This window comes from Meriones unguiculatus, chromosome 7 (genome assembly GCF_030254825.1).
Source record: "Meriones unguiculatus strain TT.TT164.6M chromosome 7, Bangor_MerUng_6.1, whole genome shotgun sequence".
NCBI lineage: Eukaryota > Metazoa > Chordata > Mammalia > Rodentia > Muridae > Meriones > Meriones unguiculatus.
The window spans coordinates 107,760,187-107,774,776 of NC_083355.1; the positions used below are offsets into that span (position 1 = coordinate 107,760,187).

Below are 14,590 nucleotides of genomic sequence, written 5' to 3' on the forward strand. Positions count from 1 at the left end.
GGATACGCTTTATGCTCTCTGGAATGGCTACAGTCAAAAAGTCGGACAAGTATTAACAAGGATATGGAGAAATTGGAACGGCCACACATGGCTTATGGGAATGTAAAAGTGATGTCACTGGTGAAAATAGTTTGGTTGTTTCTTAAACCTACAGAATTACCATCTGACTGAGGAAGTCTGCTTCTTGTATACAACCAAGAGCCCATGACATAGTCATGCAAGCTCACAGTAGCACCCTTCATGCCAGCTGCTGGGATACTATGCCAAGCACTATGCTAGCTTTCAGGTTTCTTATGACTGTTCCATCCTAACACTGATACTGTGAAAGCCAGGAGCCGGGCTGGTGCACCTCAGTCCAACCTTGATGGAGGGTGCTAAGGTGAAAGGCTTCCTTCTAAGAAGCAGATTCTCATTGCTGTCACCTGTGGCCACTGCAGAACAGTGGCTCCCACTGGCTGACCCTAGAGCTCACCATGTGAGGTCAGACCTCTGGAACATTCTGTACAAAGGCTCTCACTGAGGGGCCCTGGAAAGGATAAACACTTTGACAGTCCACCATGACTGGCTTGCCTGGTGTCTTGGTCAGAAGGGACAGGCTGACAGGCTCTGTGCCACAGGATATTGCCAAATACAGAAGTGCTGGATGTCTCCAAGACTGTGTAAAGGCAATGTGAAGTGACAAGGTGACATGGCCTCTTGGCAGTGCTGGGGTCTGGGCACGCATCAGCTTTGGGAAGCTTCTGAGGAAATACCAGAAACTAATCTTTAGGGGAAATCTCTGCCAAACCCTGCTGTGGAAGTCGTACATGGGGCTGGAAAAATGGCTGCCCTTCCAGAGGACCTGGGTTCAGCTCTCAGTACCCACATGGCAGTTCACAACTGTCTATAATTCCAGTTTCAAGAAATCTAGTGCCCTCTTCTGGCCACCACAGATACCAAACATGCATATGGTGCGCAGATATACTCACGTGCAAAGCACCCACACACATAAAAATAAAATAAAATGAGATATTTTTAATAAAGTAGTTACCCTTTCTCCACATCCTCGCCAGCATGTGTTGTCACTTGAGTTTTTGTTCTTAGCCATTCTGACTGGTGTAAGATGGAATCTCAGAGTTGTTTTGATTTGCACTTTCCTGATGCCTAAGGATGTTGAGCATTTCTTTAAGTGCTTCTCCATCATTTGAGATTCCTCTACTGAGAATTCTCTGTTTAGCTCTGTAACCCCCTTTTTTAATTAGATTATTTGATTTGTTGCTGTTTAATTTCTTCATTTCTTTATATATTCTGGCTATTTGTCCTTTGTCAGATGTAGAATTGGTGAAGATCTTTTCTCAATCTGTAGGCTGCTGTTTTGTTCTACTGACAGTGTCCTTTGCTTTACAGAAGCTTTTCAGTTTCAAGAGGTCCCATTTATTAATTGTAGATCTTAGAGCCTGAGCTGTTGGTGTTCTATAGACTTAAATCAGAATAGGACTCTGGGAGGATATGATGGAGACTCTAGCTAAAACTCCTAGTAGCAGGGGCCATGGAGATGGAAAAGAATGCCCTGTATTTAGAGAAGACTCCTAGTCGATGGAGGAGATCACCAACCCACCCACAAAAACCTCAATCCAAAATGTACTCTACCTACAAGACCTGCAGGGACAAAGACAGAACATATAGAGCAGAGATTGAGGGAATATCCAACTAATGCTGGGCCCAGTCCTAAGACCCACCCCGTGGAAGAAAGCCAACCCTATCACTATTAATGATACTGTGATATGCTTGCAGACAGGAGCCTACCAGAGTTGTCCCCTTAGACTCTCTACCCATCAACGGTTTGAAACAGATACTGAGACTCACAGCCAAACATTGGACAAAGCACGGGAAGTCTACTAGAAAGGGGGGAGGGGAGGATAAATGGACCTAGAGCTGACAAAGCTCCACAAGAAGACCATCTGAACCAATCAACCAGGACCCAGAAGGGCCCATGGAGTCTGAAGCACCAACCAAGGACAATGCGTGGTCTAGACCTAGGTCTTCTATGTATAAGTAGATGATGGGTGTCTTGGGCTCCATGTGGGCCCACTAGTGAAGGGATTAGGGACATCTCTGACATGAATTATGTTGCCTGCTTTTTGATCACTTCCCCCTGGTGGGATTACCCTATCAGGCCACAGGGGAGGAAGACCAATTCTCATGTGAATACATAAGCTGGGGTGTCTGAGTAGGGGGGCTCCCCTATTCTGAGGAATAGAGGAGAGGGGATACAAGAGGGAAGGTGGGACTGGGAGGAGATGTCTATGACCAAGATGTAAACTGAATTAATTAATAAAAAAATAATAACTCAAAAAAAGAAGTCTGAAATAAAAGTCATATGTGTGTATTATAAAAATTTCAGCAAAACAATGCAGTAGGAAAAGCTGAGTCCGCTCTGCAGTGAACCTTCCTCATACTTTTTAAAGTAAGAGCTTTATTTAAATGTTATTCAAATGCGTTTGCTTACTGTGTTTGTTCTCGTATGGTTGACCCATTTAAAGTATGGAATTCAGCGGCGTTAGTGTATTCAGAGTTGGGAAACCGTCACCATCATTTAAGAATGTTTCACCACTTCTAAAAGAACCCTCATGTTGCCTAACAGGGTGAAGACACACAGTACTGCTGAACTCTGCTAAACAGGCTCTCTGTAGTTTAGCACAGAACCCCTCATTCCAACCTCCCCGACTCCCTACCACCTCACCACTCCACCCCCACCCTGCCTCACACACACCAACCTAAGCACCCTCCCATCCTCTTTCTAGATAGGATAGCCTCCCAGTTACCACACCAGAAGGCCCATTCTACCCTGTTCTTTGTGGGTCCTGGCTGTGTTCCTGACCCAGTGGTATGCTGGGCTCATAGGCAGGAAAGCAAGATCCTCCTGGTCCCTGCTGGTCTCCAGCCGACGGTAGCAGCTGAGCCTCTCATTAGCTGTGCCTGAGTGTGGCCCTTCCCTGGGAGGAATGGGAATGAGGAAACAAAGACTACGGGCAGAGCATAGACTGAGGGCTGAAAGCTCTGGAGACCTGAAGGGCAACAGTAAGAGGCAGGAATGAGGAGTGTATGATGGACCTGAGGAAGAAGGGTCCCCCCTCAGCAGAAGCAGCACACGCAGCCATGAGAGGCCATGGAATCCTTCCGCTGCCAACAGCCTGTGATTGTCTTACCCTGAACCCAAGGGAGCCTGTCTTGGGTACCCCAAACCCAAGAGAACCTTTCTTGGGTACCATGAACCCAAGAGAGCTTTCCTGGGGCACTCAAACCTGAAGGAGCCTGTCTGGGGTACCCTGAACCCAAGGAACCTCAGAACCTGCTGGAGTTGTGGAACATGGAAGTTAGTATGAGATAAGCCATCTTTTGTGCTAGGGCCTGTATCTGGTACTGCATCTGCCTGGGGGCTTTGTGTGCATTTGGAAGTCAAATCACTGTGACAAGGGCAGGCTCCCTCAAGTTTGAATACCCCAGACAGGCTCCCTCAGGTTCAGGGCACCCCAGACAGGCTCTCTCAGGTTCAGGATACCCCTTTTGGTCTCTACAGAGGACCGTGAACATATGTTGGAAATTCTAAGACCATAGACAAGAAAGCCCCAAGATTCCCAGATGGAGCCACTGGGGACATTCCCAGAGCTCAGAAGTACCAAGAGCAGGAGTTTTTGAAAATCTCTTTATAAATTTTTATATCTAACCAAACAGGAAGCCATGACCCGTTTGTCATGAATAGAAAAACATGAATTAAAAAAAAAAAAATGACATGAGCTGTTGAGAATAGTGCTTAGGTTACAGGATGAGGAGGAAGCAGTTAGAATACGTATTTATGGAATGTATGTATGCTAATATGTGTCTGTGTTGATCTGTGTCGCTGTCTACCCTTCTTCCCCAGCCTTCATCCCTGTGAGAAACTGGCCTAGGCTTTGCAAACTGGATGGCAGGCTGGTATATCTAGATGACTGCGTCTTTAGGGTTGGAAGGGCTGTTGCCTTGGAAGGTGAGGGAAACTGAGGCACTGAACTGGAAAGGGATGAGTGCAGAGCCAGGTCATCAGTTCCCGGGTCATCAGAAGATACTTACAAGGGCCTCTCTTGTCTCTCCCCAGTAGTGTACCTGGAAGGCTCCGTTCTTGTGTTTGAAGACATCTTCAGACTGATTGCATTCTACTGTGTCAGTAGGTGAGTGGCCTGGTCCTAGAAGAGGCTGTGGGGGCGGGTTCCCGTCCTGGCTTAACAGAGCCCATTTGTTGCAGTACACCCACATGGTTGCAACAGACATCTTTGCAACCTTGGGTGTGTTTGTGGCATAGGAGAGGGCAGAGTATGGGTGGGTGGAGGTTGCAGTGAGAGGGGACAGTCCCTTGTCTCTGCGCTGGTAACCACAAGAAGAGCAATCAGCTCTGATGTTTCCCGGACTCTTCTGCTAAGGACTTCTCTGCCAGCCACCTACCCCTCTGGCTCCCTGCCAGTCTTTCAGGGACAGCTTGGGACCCTACAGACCAACTTGTGCCAGGGACTACAGAAGGCGCTTCCTGTAGGGACAGCAAGAGGGGCCGATGCCTTGCCCCGGTGGGTGGGAGCCTGGGATTGTTCAGCTGGGCAGACCACCGTAGGTTCCGCTCCATTCACTCAGAACTGGTTTCCGATCAACAAAATTTTAAAAATACATTTGGTGCTATAAACCAACAGCTGAAGCTGCAGGGCCTGAACAAGGGCTGCTCAGATGTCTGCTAAGATGTGTTGGGGTCCCTGACCCCAGGCTACCTCTGCTGAAACACATGCTCCCAAAGATCCTCCAGGCCAGCAGAGCAACACTGACGCTCACGTCTCCCGCTGCCTGGGGAAGGCTCCCTCTAGCACTCAGTGAGGCTCTAAGGGATTTTCATACCAGTACATTTGTCTGTTTGTTTTTAAAAGACAGGGTTTCTCTGTGTAGCCCTGGCTGTCCTGGAACTTGCTCTGTAGACCAGGCTGGCTTCAAACTCGCAGAGATCCAACTGCCTCTGCCTCCTGAGCCCTGAAATTAAAGGCGTGCACCACCACTGCCTGGCCCTATATACTGTGACCTTTCAAACATTTTTTTAATGTGTCATAATGTTTGCCATTCATGTACGTATACTCATGTATGTATGTGTACTGTGTACATGCAGTACCCAAGAAGGCCAGAAGACAGCATCAGATACCCTAGGACTAGAAATAGACAATTGTGAGGTACCATGTAAGATCTGGGAACTGAACCCAAGTCCCCTATAAAGGCAGCAAGTACATATACCACTGAGCCATCTCTCCTGTTCCCTCCACATTGTCTTTTAAAACCTTGCCAACAACTCTACAAGGGTTATTCCTGTTATCCCCACTGCACAGGTGTGGAGATGGGAATAAATGGCAGAGTCAAGTCCAAACTAAAAAGAGCTCCACCACCAGTGTGCCCTGGCTTGGTGCACTGGCTTGGCCCGCTAGACTCAGGGAAAAATTTCAGAAGCCACAGACCTCTGCAACACACCAGACTGTGGGAAGGTGGACCCTTTTGAGTTTACCTTAGTTGAAGGAGGTCTCTCCAGTATTTGGCACATGCTGACTACAATGAATGAATTGATAGAAGGATGGATGGATGGATGGATGGATGGATGGATGGATGGATGGATGGATGGAGAATCCAGATATTAAGCTGGATATTTAACACCCCAAAGCCTCAATCTCCTCTTTTATAAAAGGGAGTTCTCACATCAATTGTTTTGATGCTAGAGGAAGGGTAAGTTAATGCCCATGAAAGAGAGAGAATATGCTGCCTGGGACCCCATGAGCTCTCTCATTTCGTCTCTGCCACTTGGCATCAGCTTGGTGTCCAGGGAGATCAGGAGCCACGGTCACCGAGCTTACCCATGTCACTTCCCAGCCTTTCCTCCTCTGGCTGTTTTTCTCTCCCCATCCCAGTAAAGCAGTTCTGTTCTGTCTTCCAACTCCAGGGATCTCTGAAGGAGATCATGGGACAGAGACAGGCCTGACCATGTCCTAGGGGAGCTGTGTCTGTGACACTGAGCACCTCAGGAGCCAGAGCCCCAGGCCTGGGCTGTTACAGCTGTGTGACTCCAACCACCTGACCTCTCCTGGCACCCTTGCCTCCCTGTCAGGGACATTAACCAAGAACAGCTAAGTATGAGAGTCTACAATTTTGAAATTCTAAGCTCCTACATGCAGGCTCCTTCAGAACTAGCCACTGGAGGCCCCTGAAGATGTAAGGAGCCTTGTTCCCGCCTCAGGGTATGTGCTCATGAATGCCCATCCATTCTAGACTTTTGTTAGAGCTGTGTGTCCATCACCACACTAAACCCAAGCCCAGCCCAGCACAAGCCCATGAGTCTCTTCCGCCACAAAGAGGGCTTCCCATTGGGCACCTGAGGACCTTTTGGCTGGTGGCTGCTCATGGGCATTCCTGGGATAACTCACACAATAAAGATTTTACCAGAACAGGATCTCCACCTTCTCATCCCTAATGCTGGGTTAGGAGGTCCCTCTCAGACATTTGTGAGGGCCCAGTGTGCTGAGATCACAGGTGCCAGCCCTCAGAGACAACCCTTTCTCTTGGAGGCCCCAGTTCTTGTAAAAGCTTTTCAGTTTTGACAATGTCCAGCATCCCAGTAATGACTCTGCAGAGCTGGGAGGATGACTGCTTACCTGGGCGTCTCTACGCTCAGTGCTGCCTACCTGCTTCTTTCTAACCCCCGCCGTGGTCACTCATCACAAGGCTGGTAGCGTCCGTCCCCAGGGCTGTGCTGAACATTTCTGATTGGGCCTCAGCAGGGTAGACTGTATAGAGCACTACATGCAAAACCATTATATGTGTTCTTAGTGGTGTTAGGGATGAAGAAACTGAGGCTGGAATGTAACTGACCCCAAGGAACATACCAAGTTCTGAAGCCAGATTTGAGCCCTGGCATCTTATCAGCCCTGTACTGGAAAGGCCTCATCTGTTGCTTCCCTTCAGTCTATTCCCTCTGTATGTGGAGCTTCATCTTTATGAAGAAGATGTGGGAGCCCTACCAAGGAGGGCAGGGAGAAAGTTCTAGGATCAGGAAGCAGGACAGGCAAAGGTCCAGCCATGAGAAACAGACAACAGACACGGGCAGCCTCAGGAATAGCTCCAGGGCAAAGCTATACCTGGAGTTGCAGGGACCTCCTTTCACAGCTGCTATGAACCATGCTGTTACCAATAGTTAGCCCCACACAGCAGCAATATGGCTGCAGCAGGAAGTGAGGCTGAAGGAAGAGAAGAACAAATAGCCAAGGGCTGCTGAAGTCATTCAGAGTCATGAAGAGACGTCACCCAAAAGGGAGGGGGCAGCCACTGAAGAAAGAAGGTATGGCTGCAGAAATGGCAGACACTGGGGCTTCCTTCCTGAGGGACAGGTACTTAGTCCCATTGCTTCTTGAACATATCCATGACACCAGGCTCAGCTAAGACCCTTACCAGGATCGTGCGGCCTGAACCTCAGCACAGCCCTGTGAATGCCGTTACCCAAGATGAGGAAGGAAGGAGCTCTGTGGGACGGCCTTCCTCCCTCAGATTTGCCCCCACACAGCAGTGGCTAAGCAACCATCCCCCTCGGGGAGTGGCTCACTGGTCACTCCCGCCTTTGAAGATAGTTCTCATCACAGTGCATGCAAAGCTCTGTGCACGCAAAGCTCAGTGGCTCAGAAGCACTGTTGGCCCAGGTCTTAGGACTGGCATTGGAAATAGGGGCTCCCACGGGAGTCACTGAGCCCCGAAGTCTCCTGAGTCTGACTTCAGTTCCAGGTAACTAACATGGGGACAAAACTGAATGATTAGATGCTCAGTGCCCAGAGAATTAGAAAACCAGATGGTGGCATTAGAAAACCCCTCGTAGGGGAGTAGGAAATCAATTTAGTGACTTTGTGTGTAAGAAAGCAAGCTGGGACATATCCTTCCAGAACGTGTCCCTTGCAGGTGGACTAAGTCTTGTGTTGCTGAGCTTGTGTGCATGGGTGTGTGTGTGTGTGTGTGTGTGTGTGGAGAGGGGGGGAGAGAGAGAGAGATGCTTTGTGTTTCTTACATAACGCTGGCCAAAAGTAAAAAGCTTTAGCTAGAACAGGGACCTCCAGAGAGGTTTATAGGTACCCAGAGATGTGTAAGCTGGCCCTCCAAAGTGAGGGATAGTTGCTAAAAACATCCACTCTGAAGATCTCACTTTGAAAATCTCTGTTTCTGTGGCGCCTTTTACAAGGCTTTATAGTTCATAAGGAAATAGATACGCACGAGTACTTACAGAAGGTCTGTAAGTTTGATTAATTCGCTGTTTGCCAGCCTTTGCTGGGGGGGAGGGGGAGCTGTGAATCCTACCTGCATGATCCCCACCCAAGCCTGTGTTCACTAAGATCTCCTTGAGAGCAGTTTAAAAACCCAGATTCTGTAGCTGAGGGTGCTATTCATTAGTAGGGCAATTGCGTAATATCTTAAGGCCTTGGGCCAATTCCCGACACAGCACACGCTCACACACATGCATGATCGTTATTGTGGGTTCTCCTAGACCCAATGCTGTTAACCCTTGGGCTTGAGGACAGAGGAGCCTGCCATGCAGCCTTTTCCCAGAAGTTTTGATCAAGGAAGTCTTCAGAGTACAGACACTGAAAACCTGGTAGAGACCCTCAAAAGTGTCCAGCGCCCCTTTGGGTTTTAGTCATTGGTGGGTGCAAAGGCAGGTGCCCACTGCCCTAGCACCCGATCTGAGAGCTTTCCTAGTGTTATCCCAAGGCCCAGGATCTTCATGCTTGGGTGTGACTAAGCCTGTTTTTGGATGCCTTCACACTGTGCTAAATCTTCTTTAGTTGCCAAACCACAAACTGGACAATTTGTGTGTCATTGTCACTGACAGAGGCCACCACAAAGTCCACTGGAGTGGGCTGTTCAGTTGTTGTACTTAGGACTGGGAGGACAGAAAGTGCCATAAACTGGGGATGGTTTCTGTTGGAGTGCAAGTGGGTATAAGCTTGGGGCAAGCGGTCGGTGTGGCGAACTCTGTCCTATTTTAAAGTGTTATATCCTGTGGCCTGGCATGCTCACTAGGAATCTACTGAAAAGAAAAACCAGCCAAGGGCAGAATCAGCAGGAACGAGCATTCTTCTTTGCAGTGTTGTTTGAGCCAATGGCAGTATGCATTGTTTTTGTGTTTGTTATTAAGAGTCTGATCTTAGCCCCAATCTGTATTCTTGTTTCTTACACTAGCATTTATGAGTTGGGCACAGGTTTCTTAGTTATGAAATGGGTCTAGGAAAAGCACCTACTTCCTTGAGAGCATTTGAGAGAGAACCCGTACAAAGCGCTAAACCAGAATCCAGTGAAGCATAAACTATGTGCTAGAATGACAGAAAGAAGAAACAAGGTTAGATGCCCGTCCAAAGAAGAAAACACTTCTTAGCATACTTGGAGGCACAGAGAAGGGAAGAAGTCTGTTCCTGCGTGGGCTAGAATGTTCTTCAATGGTAGCTATTATTATTATTGTATGAAGAAAGTAAGCTGAAGAAGAAAAAAACAGGGTGTCATTTATTTCTGAAAATAATTGTATGTGTGTATGCTACTATCTTGATGGTGGAACCCTAAAGAGGAAGGACAGGCTTTTTTTTTTTTTTTTTTGCCTGTTTGTTTTGTTTTTGTTTTTTGAGATAGGGTTTCTCTGTGCGCCTTGGCTGTCCTGGAGTTGCTTTGCAGGCCAGGCTGGCCTCAAACTCACAGAGATCCCTCTGCCTCTGCCTCCCTGAGTGCTGGGATTACGGTCCTGTGCCCCTGAGCCTACTGGCACATTTTATTTTAAGCACTTAGGTAACGCTTAACTCTGTTGCAGCAAATGTGTTTTTGTTTCCTATGAAAAAGCAAAGGAAGGAATGTTAGGAACCAGATTCCCCTACCTGCCCACCCCCACTGCCACCAGCCCACCTTCAGTGGCTCAGATGACCAGTAGCCACGTCATCACCGACCGCCAAATGCAACCCATGTACCCTCGAAAAGGTCCCCGCCATTACATTCCCCACCTCTCTCTCTTGCTCCCTCTCTTACCCTTTCTCTCTCTCACCCCCCCCTCCGGGGCAGCCTTTCCCTCCCTTCCCAATGAATCTCTTGCATGAAGAACAAGCAAACGCAGCCTCTAGGGCTGGAGTGTAGCTCAGCGTTAGATCAAGTGACCACTACATGGAAGGCCCTATGTTCCATTCCCACTCCTACCTCAAAGTCTGACATCTTCCTTACATGTATTTATTTGCTCACTTACTTACTTCTCTGGGAACACATGCCATGGTGCAAGTATGGAGGGCAGAGGATAGTTTAGGGGTTCAACTCTCTCCTTCCACCGTGTGAGTCCCAGGGATCTAATTCATCCTCCTTGGCCAAAAGCGGCTTTGCCTCACCAGCCATCCAAAGCCTAGCATTTGAAAAAGGGAAGACAGTGGCATCGTCAGTATCTCAGGCGAGTTATGAGGACGAGATAGGAAACCAGAGAGAAATTATATAACAATTGATGTGTGGTCCTGGATAAAGGTGATTTTTTTTTTCCTTAGCTGAAAAGGTGGTCTCGGGCAATTATCTCCACCTCTCTGAAAGCCCCTGTTATGCTGTTAAGCGGGAATGATTGCCTACCTATGTGGCTGCAGTGCCCTAATAGTGATGTTATATGATATTTCTTGGTCAGCTCCCTCATCCTGTGCGCTATCCTGAATGGAAAGACTGTCCTGGAAGGGGGGAGGGCAGAACTGGGTGATGAAACCAATGGGCGAGGAGGCCCATGATGTGGCTTTGACGGGTATGTGTAAGCTCAGCCGGTACAAGAAGAGGGGACAGGTGTCTAGGAGCAAGAGCGCTTGCTACAGGTCGGTGGGTGTATTGAGGCGGGGGCAGGGTGGAGGCGTTTGAAGAGCTTCCTAGAGAGGTGGAGCAAGGGCCCAGGCTGTCTCCTGTGTGTTGAGATTTGACCAGAGGTCTGCCTCAGCATCAGAAGTGTTAGATTACTGGCAGGGTGAGAACTGAGCGACCTCTGCTGGCCACTGGCATTTTTTTTCTGGAAACAGGAACCATTCAAAACACCAGCAAACTAGAGTCTTCCAGGCAAACTGAGGTAATGGGAGATGAATTAGGCCAACCTTTAAAACTGGAGATTTGGGTAAAGGTCCTAAGAGAGGAGAAGGACCCTCAGGACCTATCCAGAATGGGGCCCAGCCAGACTTGTGTAGAGGGATGGGCAGATGACATTAGAAGGTCTCAGGGTCACAGGAGAGTCACATGATAATGACTGAAGACAATGCAGTGCCATCCTGTCTAACAGTGAAGAAGCCAAAGGCCACCCCCAAATGTGCCACAGCCGCACCTCACTAGTGCTTTCTTCTCCCTATGAAAGCTCTTCCCACAGGGGGTGGCACTGACGGAAGCCACAGGCAGAGTCACCCAGCTACCACAGAGGCCTCAGGCAGGTGTGGGGTTGTCTGGGGAACTCCTGCTGTGAGGACAGTCTGTCAGCCCCATTGCAGCCATCGATACTGTTCTTTCTTCAGCTCAGTGTCCATTGTGAACAGGCCTGTTGGTCACCACGGTGTTTACTGCACATTACAGGGTTTCCAAGACCTGAGGCGTTGCCCTGCCAGGATCTGGAAACCTCCAAGCAAGGGTTACAGGAAAGGAGAGGTAGATGCCCTAGGTAGAGGGAGATATCTCTCCAGGCCAACAGGGGTGGCTCTTAACGGACGACAAGTGGGAAGGAAGTGGCCTGGGCCTTGGGGGGGATAGTGGGGGAACAGGTTGTTAACATTGATAAGCACCCATTTTTAAGCTCTGCCATTCTATTTCCTTTTGGTCTTCTGGTCAGTTTCTGCCTTCACGGAGAGGAGATGGGCCAACAGAACAGAGAAAGAGGAAAGAGGAGAGGGAGAGATGGATGGAAGGTGGTAGGTAGGCCCTGGATGCCAGGATGAGACATAAAATCAGGACCAGCTCTCCTGGCTGGAGAGACAGCCTGTAGGCTGGGGTCTAGAGGGCCAGGACACACCCCTGTCTACCCACAACCCACCGCCGTGCCTGGGAAGAAAGCCTTTCTCCCTGTTGGCCTCAGTTTCCCTCTGTCTGAATGGCTGCTAGAGAGCTCTGGAAGGAACCCTCAACAATTTCCCGGCAGTCAGCGTTAGCCCACTAAATGCTCATCAGGGCACCCCTCCATGCTCTATGTGGAGGGCAGGGTCAGAGGTCACCAAATATGCTTAAAGGAAATGTGGGCCTGGTGATGAGGGAGAAGCAAGGGGATTCTCCATGCACCTGGAGCTCTTTCCAGGTACCTGAAGCTGGCACAAGACCTGCATCTGGCTGGCAACCCCCTCAGCTGCAGCCCTATCCCTTGGCCCCAGGGAAATGTCCAGGTTACATGGCAACCCTAGAACTCACAGGATGTGAGACGTGGGTCTGGCTATGCGGATGCTGGAGAAGGGGAACCCTGGCCCCTCTAGTACCTGACCTGTGGTCTTCCTGTCTTCACAGAGACTTATTGCCCTTCACGCTGAGGCTGCCACAGGCCATCCTTGAAGCTAGCAGCTTCCAGGACCTTGAAACCATCTCCAACCTGGGCCTTGGTAAGTCCTCCTGGCAGAACTAGAGAGTAGATGGGTACTGTGGCAAAGGAGTTCTAAGATTTCTCCCCATTGTATTAATCAGGGTTCTCTAGAAGAGCAGAGCCATCTTGGTCAGTGTCCTATTGCTGTAAAGAGACATCATGACAATGGCAATTCTGATAAAGGAAAACACCTAACATTTAATTGGGGCTGGCTTAGAGTTTCAGAGGTTTAGTCCATTATCATCATGGAGGGAAGCATGGTGGCATGCAGGCTGCCATGGTGCTGGAGAGGAGCTGAGAGCCCTATATCCAGATCCACAGGCAGCAGGCAGAGAGAGACACTGGGCCTGGCTTGAGCTTCTGAAACCTCCAAGCCCATCCCCAGTGATGCACTTTCACTCTAACAAGGTCACACCTACTCCAGCAAGGCCACACCTCCTAATCCCTGTCAAGTAGTTCCATACCCTAATGACCAAGCATTCAAATAGATGAGCATATTGGGGGGGGGGACACTCCTGTTCAAACTACCACAGCAACCAAGAGAATGAAAAGTCCATAGCTCACATTGAAATAGTAACGGTCTCACACATGAGAAGCTGAGAACCCGGGAGTTGCTTGGTTTTGGAGGCCCAGTGCCTTGGCAGACTGTGGTCTCACATTGACAAGGCCAACAACCCAAGGCTGGGTGCTTTAGCAGTCTCAGTCTGGCACCAAAGACCTCAAGGGTTCCTGGAGAGAGTCCTTGATCCTGTCAGCATTGAAATCCCGGAAACCCAGGTTATCATAGCTGCACAGGAACCAGCAACCACAAAAGGATAAATCAACTCGGCAGCCCAAGGGAAGGGCGGGCAAGCAAAAGATGAGTAATCTTCCTTCTGCCATGTCTTGTTTTGTCTGGGCTGCTACCAGAAGGATCTTCCCATACCAGTTAAGGCAATCAGAACATTCCTCTGTGAGCTCCCTACTCAGGTGATTATTATTGTGGCAAACTGACATTTAAACCAACCATCACACCCAATAGTTTTTACAGAGATGCCCTTGGGTGACACCAATGGATCCTGAACCTAACTTTGGGGTTCCACCACCGCTGGCCAGACATGCTGAGCCATTGAGTAGGAAGATCCTTGGGGTTCTAGACAGAGGGGTCCATGTATAGCCAGGGACCGTAACCAGGGTGATCACATGAGGGGTAGCCCTGAGGAAAGCAAGGCCAACACCAAGGCAGTTCTGAGGGCTGGCCAATGTCATCCCTGCTTCTTCTGTCCCAGCCCTGGCCCTGTCCCAGCCCTCATCAAAAGGAAAAGCATCATGGATGCTGTCTCGATTAGGGTTACTATTGCTGTGATGAAACACCATGACCAAAAGCAACTTGGGGGGAGAGGGTTCATTTGGCTTAATACTTCCTCATCAACATCAGGACAGGAACTTACTCAGGGCAAGAACTGCGTTAACCTGGAGCTGAAGCAGAGGCCACGGAGGGGTGCTGCTTACTAGCATGCTTCACATGGTTTGCTCAACCTGCTTTCTTTTTCTTTCTTTTTTTTTTTTTTAAGATTTATTTCTTTATTATGCATACAAAGCTCTGTCTGCATGTGCGCCAGAAGAGGGCACCAGATCTCATGATAGATGATTATGAGCCACCATGTGGTTGCTGGGAATTGAACTCAGGCCCTCTGGAAGAGCAACCAGTGCTCTTAACCTCTGAACCATTTCTCCAGCTTCTTCACCCTGCTTTCTTATAGATACCAGAACCACCAGCCAAAAGGTGGACTCCACCCACATTGGCCTGGGCTCTTACACATCAATCACTAGTTAAGAAAATGCCCTGCATGTTTGCCTACAGCCTGATCTTATGGAGGCATTTTCTCAACTGAGGCTTCCTCCTCTCTGATACCTCTAGCTTGTGCCAAACTAACACAAAACTATCCAGGACAGATAGGATGGAAAACTGGGGTGTGCCGCTCATGCCCTTGGCTTTCTCCT

At 49.0% G+C, this 14,590-nt stretch overlaps 1 protein-coding gene across 3 annotated transcripts in view; it reads left to right on the top strand.

Moving 5' to 3' along the window:
* Rin3 (Ras and Rab interactor 3) overlaps positions 1 to 14,590 on the top strand; it is a 102,331-nt gene that overhangs the window by 58,694 nt on the left and 29,047 nt on the right. For all 3 annotated transcript variants that reach the window (XM_060388067.1, XM_060388069.1, XM_060388068.1), the window contains exons 4-5: positions 4,115 to 4,187; positions 12,535 to 12,626. In XM_060388067.1, the coding sequence (XP_060244050.1) occupies positions 4,115 to 4,187; positions 12,535 to 12,626 (165 nt within the window). The remainder of the gene's footprint in view (positions 1 to 4,114; positions 4,188 to 12,534; positions 12,627 to 14,590) is intronic.